The 13440-nt window shown below is 41.6% G+C and overlaps 1 protein-coding gene across 1 annotated transcript in view; it reads left to right on the top strand.

The window, feature by feature from the left end:
• Positions 1–13440, top strand: part of LOC122551725 (low-density lipoprotein receptor-related protein 1-like) — a 1892490-nt gene that overhangs the window by 777528 nt on the left and 1101522 nt on the right. Inside the window, exon 7 of the mRNA XM_043694091.1 lies at positions 3968–4130. Coding sequence (XP_043550026.1) covers positions 3968–4130 — 163 coding nt within the window. The remainder of the gene's footprint in view (positions 1–3967; positions 4131–13440) is intronic.

Below are 13440 nucleotides of genomic sequence, written 5' to 3'. Positions count from 1 at the left end.
CACTGCCCTGCGCCCCCATCCCAGTACAACACTTCCCCCCCGCCCATCCCCCCATCCCTGTCCAGCACTGCCTCTGCCCCCTCTCTGGGGCAGCCAGACAGGACACTATCAGTAAGACTGCTGCTGCTGCTGCCTTTGTGGGGTAATTCTCCAAATAGCACACCCACACAGCCACAGCCACACACACAACCATTTACTGCAACTTTTTGACAGGTTCCACCTCTGCCCTGTACAGGTCAATGTTGGTCAGATTATCTGGGGAAGGCTAGGGGGTGGTTAGTGTACACCCCTCTGTTGAACTCCAGAGAAAGTGTGGGGAGAGAGATAGGGTGGGAGGTCAGTCATTAGGAGACGGTGCCTGTTTAATCACAGTAAACAAAAGACGCGATCACTGTTAGAAACCATCTTTGATATAATGTTTCTATTGGGACCTCAAGATTTCCTTCGGATAATCCGATTTTCGTATAATTGGTATTCGGATAATCAAGGTTCTTCTGCAAAGCAAAAGACAGGAAATTACAAGCCAGTTAACCTGACCTTGGTTGATGGCAAAGTTTTGAAGTCCATTGTAGAGGATGAGATTTCTGAATACTTGGAAGTGATAAAATAGGGCAAAGTTAGCATGGTTTCATAAAGGGGAAGCCATGCCTAGAAACCTGTGAGAATTCTTTGAGGAGGTAATAAGCACATTAGACCAAGGAGAGCTAATGGATGTTAGCCTACCTGGACTTCCAGAAGGCCTTTCACAAGATGCCGCACAGGAAGCTATGAGTAAAATAAGGGCCCATGGTGTTCGGGGCAAGGTGTGAGCATGGATAGAACTTTGGCCGTCTGGCAGAAAGCAGAGAGTAGGGATAAAAGGTCCTTCTCAGGATGTCAGCTGGTGACAAGTGGTGTTCTGCAAGGGTCAGGACAGGGAGGTTGTTTGAAATTGGAGAACTCAATATTGAGTCCTTTGGGCTGTAGGCTGCACAACCGGAAGATGGGGTGTTGTTCCTCAGACTTACTGTCTGATTCACTGTGGCAAAGGAAGAGACCAAGGATGGTAATGTCAGAATTGGAGTGGGAAGGAGAATTAAAATGGGCAGTGACCGGGACATCGGATTGGCCCCAGCTGAGATGCTGAACAAAACATGCCCTGAGTTTACTTTTGGTCTCCCCGATGTAGAGAAGACAACATTGGGAGCATCGGATACTGGAGGAGGCAACTTTGAGTTCTCCAATTTCAAATAACCTCCCTTCCTATCCCCTAATTTCCTTCCCAGCCCCTCCTCCTCCATTACATTCCTCTGATCGACTCTTCCTTCCAGCTACTACCAGATTCATTTCTCCCATTGACCAACCAGGTCATACCCTCTACCTGTATTCACTATCCCCACCTCACCACCCATCTCCGCCACCTTATCTGTAGTTCTCCTTACACCTACCTCCAGTCCTGAAGAAGGATTACACCTGAAAAGTTGACTTCTCCACCTCCTGATGCTGCCTGGCTTGCTGTGTTCTTCCAGCCTCCTGCTTGTTTACCTTGGATTCAAGCATCTGCAGTTTTTTGTCTCTAACCATGTTAGGAGAGTGGGCAAAAGGTGACAGATAGAATACAACATGGGAAAGTGTGAGGTCATGCACTGTGGTAGGAAGAAAAGGAGTACAGTTTATTTTCTAAATATGAAGAAAATTCAGAAATCTGAACTGTAAAGGGACTTGGGAATTTTAGTCCAAGATTCTTTAAGGTAAACTTTAAGGTTTAGTCAGTAGTTAGGAAGGCAAATGCAATGTCAGCATATATTTCAAGAGGACTAGAATATAAAAGCAGGGATGTACTTCTGAGGCTTTATAAAGCTCTGATCAGACCACATTTGGAGTATTGTGCACAGTTTTGGGCCCCATATCTCAATAAGAATGTACTGGCCGTGGAGCGGATCCAGAGGAGGTTCACGAGAATGACTCCAGGAATAAAAGGCTTAACATATGAGGAATGTTTAATAACTCTGGGACTATACTCAATGGAGTTTAGAAGGATGAGAGGGGATTCAATTTGAATTTACAAAATACTGAATGGTCTGGAAAGAATGGACATTGGGAAGATGCTTCCATTAGTCGGAGAGACAAGGACCAAAAGGCATAGCCTTAGAGTAAAGGAGAATGGAGATAAGGAGAAATTTCTTCAGCCAGACAGTGGTGAATGTATGGAATTCATTGCTACAGAAGACTGTGGAGGTCAGGTCATTGAGTATATTTAAGACAGAGATAGATTAGTTATTGATTGTTAAGGGGATCAAAGGTTACAGGGAGGAAGCAGGAAAATGGGGCTGAGAAACTTATAAGCAATGATTGAATGGTGGAGCAGACTGAATGGGCCAAATGGCCTAATGTTTGTTCCTATGTTTAAAAGTCTCATGGTCTATCTTAGGTTGGCTCACACCAAATCTATAAATATTATGGAAATTATGCATTGTTTCTTTTATGTGGCTGTTATGGACCAGGACAGACCCCCTTAAAACATTTCAAGAAAGCAGCCCAAACCCTAATTTTTTCAGTTGTTTTAAGCAGGTGTAATGCGGATATTCCAGGAGTGATGCAGCTGGCCCAACCACTTAGTTTCAAACAAAGCAGAATTTATTTACAGACTATTGAATGGAACAAAAACTAAAGCAAAATGAATTTAAAACAGCTTAATCTATCTGAAAACTTAATCAACTCTATCACAACTTAATGATGCTGTTCCAAATACTTGCTTTAATCCTCATAAAGACCTCCTTGGCAAGAAAAGGTAATAACAAACACAGGTTCTTACAAGAGAGATGTCACAGAGAGAGACAGGATCAGCATGGAGCTGTTCCTTTGGCTCCTGTACAGCTTCTCTGGGTTCCCAGCTAAAATCTGACCAGCAGCTGCAAACAAAACAACTTGTTAAAACCAAACCAAACCAAACCAAACTCTGAACTGGGAAAACTGGCTGGTCTCCTTTCATTGTACAAGGGTTTTAAAAAAAAAACTTGAAAGCTTTTTCAAGGAGATATTTCCAGACATATCAGAACCTCTGCCTTTACTACCCCTCAGAAATAAAAACTAAGGACAACATAACCTTATTAAAGAAGCAGCATCACAGCAGTGATATTCACACATTCGGTTGTAACACTTTTATAATCAGGTACCCTTTTTAGTTTACTTTTTGATTTTATATTTAGATCATTCTGTTTTGCCTGGCTTTGGTAGTTTATGTAATGTGCTTTCTCTCCTTGGAGAGTTGGTTTTGGAACAAGAGAAAGCAAAAAGGCAAAAACAATTCTGTGTCTTAGGAAAGCAGCACTTGTATGGTAAATTGAAATCCTCAGCTGATGGTCAGATAATGATCTTTCATTTAAGTCTCTTGTCAATTGCAAGAATGTTGATAGACTTGCCATTTTGCTAACTGAAAACATTTCATGGAGTAAAAATGAAAAAAAAATCTCACAAGCTGCTTGGTGGGAAAGATCAGGCAGAAGAAAGAAAGGCCAAATATAATAAAGCAACATTGTGATGTCACTTACTTTAGTGAGTCTTGCATTATTTGAAGAAAATTGAAGGTTAATGCATTGGCAAGTGCAAGGAAGTCCTTCCATCTTTGTAAAACGGAGCTGCTGAACATTCTAAGTTAACCAAAAAAGAACTTAGAGAACATTGTTACTCTGTAGAAAAGCATATTAGATTCTTTAAGAATTTTAATACTACTTGAACCTACTCTTTTCTGGACATGAATACCAAGCAATGAGAAATGATCAAAGATCAAAGTGGTGGTATTTCTGGTGAAGAGGATTACATCGTTATATAAGAAATTCTTGAACACAAATTAACTGAAGGTTGGACGAAGATACTGAAATAAATTTGCAGGCATGAAAGGGTATTTTTTTTTCCCCTTGCACAGCAGTCAGCCAACCAATAAATTGTCCTGTGTTTTTGATCTAATGTGTTATTTTTGCTTTGGCAGATGTGGAACAAATGGCTTTAGACTGGCTTACTGGAAACTATTACTTTGTGGATGATGTCAGTGACCGAATATTTGTATGCAATCAAAACGGTGATACTTGTATTACACTGCTAGATCTGGAGCTACACAATCCCAAAGGAATTGCCCTTGATCCAGCCATGGGGTGAGTTTATTTGCTTATATTCTAAACAGTTTCCTGCAGGTGTTTAATTTCTAAGAAATGTTATGTGCATATTATGTTGAAATTGTCAGCTGGTGCATAAACCTTTAGAATGAATCAATGTACTGATGCATGAGTCTGCTATTGATCATACAGTTACAAATCGCTAAGAAGATTTTTGTATACAGTAAAGTCAGTATCTTAAAGGTTAATTTTAATTGTGAATTCTGTTTAATGATCTCTTATGTAGCTAATTAATGGAACTGACAGTTCTTTATGGAAGCTCATGGGGGGCTGAGGAGAATGGAGTTGGGCAAGAATCTTATTTTGGAGCACCAAATGGTCCTTTAAACGGCTCCAAAATGGAGTCTGATTCACTGGTCTGTTTCTGAGACAGAGTGCGCCAGTGGCCATCATGGTGAAGGGATAAACACATATAAGTCAAAGGCTGGATTTAACAGGCAGATTATGAAGGGATGGGGCTGTAAAATTGCTCAGCAAATGCTATTCATGATGCCAATTGCCCACCCCCACTCCTGCCCACTCCACAATGTAACAGCCAACATTGGAGTTTTCAGCCAACTTGCCCATCACAGGCCAATTGAGAGACACAATGTGCTGTATTAATGTTCACATAAGGGCCAGTTTCCACCATTGCTAGCATGATACCCATGGCAGCTCAATACTACTGCTTGTTCAGCCAAATAGCTTTTACTGAGCAACAAGATAGCTGGTGAAAGGGTAATGGGTGGTGGGAGTGTGCACTTTTATGGGCCCCCCTATGTGCTGAAGGACCCCTCACTCGGTTTTTCCATCGTCTTTTTACCTTCATCCTCTCTGTCATCACAAGACAATAAAATCATTCAACATAGGAGGAGATCCCCTTGACAATCAAGAACCTATCTACCTCAGTCTTAAATACGCTCAATCACCTTGCCCCCACAGGCTTCTGTGGTAGTGAATTCCATCGATTCACCAGTCTCTGGCTGAAGAAGTTTCTCCTTATCTGCATTCTAAAAGGTCTTCCCTTTCCTGTCAGGCTGTACCCTTGGGTCCTAGTCTCTCCTACGAATGGAAGCGTCTTCCCAACATTCACTGTGTCCAGGCCATTCAATGTTCTGTAAGTTTCAATTAGATCTCACCCCTTCCTTCTAAATTCCATCTAGTCCAAGAGTCCTCAAACCTTGCTCATATGTTAAGCTTTCCTTTCCTGGGACCATTCTCATGAACGTCCGCTAAACAACTGCAGGGACAGTACATCCTTCCTTCGATATGGTGCCCAAAACTGCTCACAATGCTCCAAATGTGGCTTGACCAGACCCTTATAGAGCCTCAGAAGTGTGTTCCTGTTTTTATATTCAAGACCTACATAGAACATAGAACATTACAGTGCAGTGCAGGCACTTCGGCCCTCGATCTTACACCGACTTGTGAAACCAATTCAAATCCTATCTAACCTACATTATTCCATTTTTGTCTATATTTCTATCCAATGACCATTTAAATGCCCTTAAAGTTGGCAAATCTACTACTATTGCAGGCAGTGCGCTCCACGCTCCTATTACTCTCTGAGTAAAGAAACTACCTCTGGCATCTGTTATATATATATCACCCCTCAATTTAAAGCTATGTGCCCTCATGGGAACCATCACCATCGAAGGAAAAAGACTCTCACTGTCCAGCCTATCTAACCCTCTGATTATCTTATATGTCTTAAGTTACCTTTCAACCTTCTTCTCCCTAATGAAAACAGCCTCAAATCCCTTAGCCTTTCCTTGTAAGATCTTCCTTCCATACCATGCACCATCCTAGTAAATCTCCTCTGAACCCTTTCTAAAGTTTCCACATCCTTCCTATAATGCGGTGACCAAAACTGTATGCAATACTCCAAGTGCAGCTGCACCAGAGTTTTGTACAGCTGCAGCATGACCTCATGGTTCTGAAACTCAATCACTCTACTAATAAAAGCTAACACACTGTATGCCTTCTAAATAACCCGATCAAGCTGGGTAGCAACTTTCAGGGATTTATGTACAAGGACTCTCTGCTCTTCTACACTATTGAGAATCTTACCATTAGTCCAGTATTCTGCATTCTGGTTATTCTTTCCAAAGTGAATCGCCTCATACTTTTCTGCATTAAACTCCATTTGTCACCTCTCAGCCCAGCCCTGCAGCTTATCTCTGTCCCTCTGTCACCTGCAACAACTTTCATCACTAACCACAACTCTACCGACCTTAGTGTCATCGGCAAATTTACCAACCCATCCTTCTACACCCTAATCCAGATCAGTTCTAAAAATGACAAACAGCAGTGGCTCCAAAACAGATCCTTGTAGTACACCACCCAGAACTGAACTCCAGGATGAACATTTCCCATCAACCACCACTCTCTGTCTTCTTTCAGCAAGCTAACTTCTGATCCATACTGCCTTATTTTGTGCAATAGCCTACTGTGGGCAACCTTATCAAACACCTTACTGAAATCCATATACACCACATCAACCAGGAGAAAATGAGGACTGCAGATGCTGAAGATCAAAGCTGAAATTGTGTTGCTTGAAAAGCGCAGCAGGTCAGGCAGCATTCAAGGAGCAGGAAAATTGACTTTTCGGGCATGAGCCCTGGCTTCAGGAAGAAGGGCTCATGCCCAAAACGTCGATTCCCCTACTCCTTGGATGCTGCCTGACCTACTGCGCTTTTCCAGCAACACATTTTCAGCTCACACCACATCAACCGCTTACCCACACCCACCTGTTTGGTCACCTTCTCAAAGAACTCAAGGTTTGTGAGCCACATCCTACCCTTCATAAAATCATGTTGACTACCCCTTATCAACTTATTTCTTTCCAGATGATTACAAATCCTGTCTCTTATAACGTTTTCCAAAACTTCACCAACAACTGAAGTAATACCACATAACACTGATCTATAATTACCAGGGTTGTCTCTACTCCCCTTCTTGAACAAGGGAACAATATTTGCTATCCTTGTCTGGCACTAGTTCTGTAGACAGTGACGACATAAAGATCAAAGCCAAAGGCTCAGCAATCTCCTCCCTGGCTTCCCAGAAAATCATAGGATAAATCCCATCCCACCCAGGGGACTTACCTATTTTCAAACTTTCCAGAATTGCTAACACCACCACCCCCCACCAGTGAACCTCAATCCTATCTAGTCTAGTAGCTTGTATCTCAGTATTCTCTTTGACAGCATTGTCTTTTTCTAGTGTGAGTATTGATGAAAAATATTTATTTAGCGCTTTCCCTATTTCCTCTGACTCAGCACATCACTTCCCACTGCTATTCTTGATTGGCCTTAATCTTACTCTACTCATTCTTTTATTCCTGATATACCTATAAAAAGCCTTAGCATTTACCTTGATCATATCTGCCAACAACCTCTCATGTCCCCTCCTGGCTCTTCTTAGCTGTCTCGTTAGGTCTTTCCTGGCTAACTTGTAACTTTGAAGTACCCTACCTGACGCTTCACATCTCATCCTAACATAAGCCGCCTTCTTCCTCTTGACAAGAGATTTAACTTCCTTAGTAAACCATAGCTCCCACACTTGACAACTTCCTCCCTGCCTGACGGTACATACTTTTCAAGGACCTGTAGTAGCTGGTCCTTGAATAAGCTCCACATTTCAGCCCATCCCCTATAGTTTCCTTCCTCATCCTATCCATCCTAAATCTTGCCTAATTGCATCATAATTGTCTTTCTCCCAGCTCTAACTCTTGCCCTGTAGTATATGCTTATCCCTTTCCATCGCTGAAGTAAACATAATGAAATAATGGTTTCTAACACCAAAATGCTCATCTACCTCCAAATCTAACATCTGGCTGGGTTCATTACTCAGTACCAAATCTAATGTGGCCTCGCCCCTTGTTGGCCTACCTACCTACTGTGTCAGGCAATCCTCCGACACACATTGAAAAACAATTGACCACTGAAGTACTTTAACTTTCCAAATATTGACTGGTAATACTATAGTTCAAGTACTTTAGATGGTAATTTTTTGTCCAATGTGTGTAGGAGGGTTGCCTGACACATTATGTAGTTAGGCCAAAAGGGGTGAGGCAACAGTAGATTTGGTCCTTTGGTAGTATGGGCTGAGATTAGAAATAGGAAAGGAGAGGTTACCCTGTTGGGTGTTTTCTATTGGCCTCCAAACAGTTCCAGAGATATAGAGGTAAGGATAGCAAAGTTGATTCTCAACAGGAGCGAGAGTGACAGGGTAGTTGTTATGGGAGACTTTAACTTTCCAAATATTGATTGGGAACACTATAGTTCAAGTCTCCCATAACAACTACCCTGTCACTCTCGCTCCTGTTGAGAATCAACTTTGCTATCCTTACCTCTATATCTCTGGAACTGTTTCAGTAGACGAGTCCTCAAACGTCCTTTCTGCAACCGTAATACTGTCCTTGACTAACTATGCCACAGCACCCCATCTTTTACCATATTCGCTGCTCTTACTGAAAGTCCTCTCAAAATAAATGTCAACATTGCATTTCCCTTCCTAACTAATGATTCAACCTGCAAGCTTGCGTTGAGAGAATCCTGGACTAGAACTCCCAAGTCTCTTTACACTTCAGACTTCTGAATCTTTTCCCCATTAAGAAAATAGTCCATGCCTCTATTCTTCCTAACAAAGTGCATGACCTCACACTTTCCCACATTGTACTCCATCTGCGAGTCCTTTGCCCACTCTCCTAACCTGTCCAAATCCTTCTGCAGCTTCCTGTCTTTCTCAATGCTACCTTTCCCTTTACCTGTCTTTGTATCATCTGCAAACTTAGCCAGAATGTCCTCAATTCCTTCATCTAGGTCATTAATGTATAAAGTTAAAAGTTGTGGTCCCAATACTGAGCCGTGTGGAACACCACTTGTCACTGACTACCATCCTGAGAAAGACCCTTTTATCCTCACTCTGTGTTTCCTGACATACAACCAAACTTCTATCCATGCTAGTACCTTGCCTCTAACACCATGGACCCTTACCTTACTCAGTAGCCTCCTGTATGGCACCTTGTTGAAGTCATATAGATAACATCCATTGGCTCTCTTTGGTCTAACCTGCTTGTCACTTCTTCAAAGAATTCTCACAGATTTGTCAGGCATGACCTCCCATGATGAAACCATACTGACTTTGTCCTATTTTACCATACTCTTCATTTTACCATTCAGAAATCTCATCCTTGACAATGGATTTCCAGATCTTACCCACAACTGAGGTTAGGCTAATTGGTCTGTAATTTTCTGTTTTTTGCCTTACTCCCTTTTAAAATAGGGGTGTCACATTAGTGATTTTCCAGTCCTCTGGGACCTTCCCTGATTCTAGTGATCCCTGAAAGATTACCACGTATGCCTCCACTATCTCTTCAGCTATCTCCCTTAGAACTCTGGGATTAGTCCCATCTTATCTTGGTGTTTTACGTACCTTCAGGCCATTCAGTTTTTTTGCATCTTCTCATTGCCCCCAAACTCTCTTGAATTTTTGGGATATTATTCATGCCTTCCACCATGGAAACTGAAGTAAAGTAATTATTCAGTACCCGAGACATTTCTTTGTTCACCACTACTATCTCTCCAGCATCACTCTCCGGTGGTCCAATGTCTACTTTTGTCTCTCTTTTGCCCTTTATATATCTAAAGAAACTCTTCCTGTTTTCCTTGAAATTACTGGCTAGCTTATCCTCATATTTAATATTCTTCCTCCTTATTTCTTTTTCTGTTGCTCTCTGTGGGTCTTTGTAAGCTTCCCAATCCTCTATTTTCCCACTGCCCTTCGCCACATGATATGCTTTCTCTTTTGCTTTTATCTATCCCTGACTTCCCTAGTCAGCCATTGTTACCTCATCCTCCCTGTACCATGCTTCTTTTTCCTCAGAATGAATCTCTGCTGTGTCTCCTGAGTTACTCACAGAGACTCCTGCCATTGCGGTTCCACTGACTTTCCTGTTAGGCTCCTCTCCCAGTCACCACCACCCCTCCCATGTTTGCTTTCTTTCAGGCCCCCTTCCCTCTTTTCCCTCATGGATGATACTTCTGAGAACTCGAGGGCTAGCACCAACTCTCTGGGATGGGACTTACTCGCCATAGAGGCCGAAGGCCTGCCTCTAGCTAATGAACAGCTAGCCATCCCTGAGTGTCAGTTGCAGGTGCACAGAGTAGGTGAATTGTGAAGTCACCTGAGCTCAATCTCCTAATAATAGCCCTCCATCCTCCAGCTTATACCCTTTTGTAACCATGCAAATTCTGACCAGAAGTATAAAAAAGTTTGAAGGAAATGTCACCTTATTATGTGAAGTGATTGTCAGCTTTCTATGGGTTAGTGGCAAGTTTATTTTAATTGGATGTTATTGCATTTCTGCAAGTTGTATTCGAAAATTGTTTAAAATTTCCCTCAGTTGCTATGGTAAGTTGCTGAAATTCTTTTTCTTACAAGAGTAGTCTTGCACAAACAAGTTGCTTTGAAATCTAGGGGGTTCACAGTTATAGAGCATAACTTGAAGAGTGAAATAAAGTTACACAAAGCAGGAAATGCTAAAGCAAGAGAGAGGAGGGATCGAAGCATCTTTGCAGGTGGCTGAATCGACAGAAGGTATTAGGAAGCTGTTCTCCGACCTGAAATTCAACCATGACCAATCCTTCACAGAAAAGGTCATCACTGAAATCTGCCAGCTCATGCTGCAATTCAGAAGCCAGCTAGGACAGTTATCCCCTCGCTGTCGAACTGACTGTGGCTAGGAGTTTTTGATACATTCGGTTCCATTCAGACTACTGCTGGAGATTACCATCTTTGCAGGGGAATCCTACAAAAGGGAGCACACTGACGGGAGGCATTGGCTTCAGGTATTATTGCTAGACTAGGTCAGACCACTCAAAACATTCTTAAGCATGCAGCCCCAGACCATAACTTTGTAATTTGTTTTGCTCAGTGTACAGTGAAAATTAACCGGAGTAAGATAGCTAGGTTGACTACTAGATTTTAAAACAGACAATAATTTATTTACAAAGTTACACAATGAAACACAAAGAACAGAATAAAGAACCCCTACAGAACTTAGCCTATCCAGCTAGACTTAATTATGTTGTTCTGAATATACACAACAGTTCCACTAAGCAAACTCCCTTTAAAACCCAGTATAAATGGAACACATGCTTACAGCTTGAAGTTGAAGGGCAGAAAAGAGAGAGAGAGTTTCCACATAGCTCCCTTTTGAACTTACCAGTTCAAGAGTGAACTAAAACTGCTCAGTTCAGCTCAGCTAGAGAGCTGATCACTCCCCTTTCATTTTCCAGGTCCACATCTAAAACATGACCACCTTGGCCTGAAGTCTCATCTGTTTACATATAAACAAAAGACTTCTCAAAATCCTTTTCATCTCTGTACCAAACCAGACTGATCGGAGTCCGGCCCAGTTTATTACCCCTCTGAAAAAAATCAAGGACAGTGTATCCTTGAGCCAAGGAACAGCTTTTAGAAAAAAAGGGGCTAGCTTTCTGACAATAGAAGAATTGAGAGTGTGGTGCTGGAAAAGCACAGCAGATCAGGCAATATCCAAGGAGCAGGAGAATCGATGTTTCGGGCAAAAGCTCTTCATCAGGGCTTTTATAAATTCATTCATTAATACAGAAACTGAGCTAATGTTCTGAGGAACTGGGTTTGAATCCTGTCACATCAAGTAGTGAAATTTGAATTTAAGTTAAAAACAGATTTTGAATAAAGAATCTATTGATGTTGGAAAAGCTCCTCTGACTAATTAATGTGCTTCAGGGAAGGAAATCTGCCATCTTCGCCTGGTCTGGGCTACACGTGACTCCAGACCCACAGCAATGGGTCTCAACTACCCTCTGAATTGGCCCCGCAAGCCGATCAATTGAAAGCCAGCTAGGGACAGGCAAACAATACTGGCCGGCCATCCAGTGATGCCATATCCCACAAGTGAATAAGCAAAAGGTTATTTTGTCATCACATGCCAAGAAAGAAGCAGCAAAGTAAGCAGTGTGCCTTTCCGGGATTGCAAGCTCTACCCTTGTTGCAGGGCTTCAGATTTATTGTTTTCTTGGTGCCTCATGCCAGCTCTCTGTCATTGCACCTGATGGAAAAATAATTCCACTCTTTTAGAGAGCATTTAATGTGAGACTATTGACCACACATGATGTGTGTCAATGCCCAGTCTCTTAGCAACAGTTAGAATTGTGATAAGATGTGCCTTTAAGAGAGATTTGTTCCATCTTGTTTCTCTTGAAGGAAGATGTTGTAAACCTGCTGCTGAGGAATCTGCTTCATGGAAAACAGAGTAAAAGCTTTGGATTTCTAAAAACATTAGACATATACATAGGTCGGTGGAGTTAGGCACTCATAGACCCAGGGTTTGACTTTTGCTTTCAGTTGTTGAAGTTGAAGTTTGGCTTTAAAGCTGCTAGATACAGCTCTCTACTGCTGCTACAAAAGTAGAGCTCTCTCTCTGCTGCTCGATTCAATCGTTTGGTGTTCCTTCTTCTGGACTGAAGGAGATAGTAAGTGAAAGAAGTCTGCTTTGCTGAATTTGCCTTTACCAAGTGTGTGTTTATGGGATGCTGATATATTGAAACAATTGATGTATGATTGTTAAATAACACATTATTTTGTTAATTATTTCAATAGAGTTAAAGTTATGCAAATTCTTTTTTTTTAATTTAACTGTGGCATTAAGAATAAAGTGTGTTTTTCTTAAAGTTTAGTAGCTTGACCATCAAATCACAGCTGAAACACAATGCCTTACACATGCATTGAAATAGGATAAATGTTGGGGTCTAGGCTATCTCTTTGATATGGTTTTAGGGGATTTGGTCTGGTCCATAAAAGATCGCTTAGTAGGCCATTATACGAGTTGTATTACAACCATTATGACAAATCAAAGGATGATTGGAACTATCTGCTTAAAACACTGCTCTTGGTACAATTGTGCAACATATGCAAAGCAGGCATATAGAGAGATAGTGGTAATTTTATGAATAAACTGCGTTCAAGCAACCTGACCAGACAATACCTCTGTTTGATCACACGGATGGACCTGCATGTCTAACAAAATGGTTTTGTGAAATGTTGAAGTTAAAAATTTATGAGTAGAAATTCTCATCAGTCAATGATATCACATTGACTGCATCCTGAGTGACACCCCAACACTGCATTCTCCATAGAAGTGTAGAATTGCTCGTAGCAACTTCTTGATTTCCTGGCTTCATCGCACGCATATGCAATAATCAGCGAATGGATGTGAGAAGAAAGATTCACTGACCAACTATGCAAATTTAGCATTGGG

This window comes from Chiloscyllium plagiosum, chromosome 7 (assembly GCF_004010195.1).
Source record: "Chiloscyllium plagiosum isolate BGI_BamShark_2017 chromosome 7, ASM401019v2, whole genome shotgun sequence".
Lineage (NCBI taxonomy): Eukaryota > Metazoa > Chordata > Chondrichthyes > Orectolobiformes > Hemiscylliidae > Chiloscyllium > Chiloscyllium plagiosum.
This window is presented reverse-complemented; position numbering and strand designations above follow the sequence as displayed.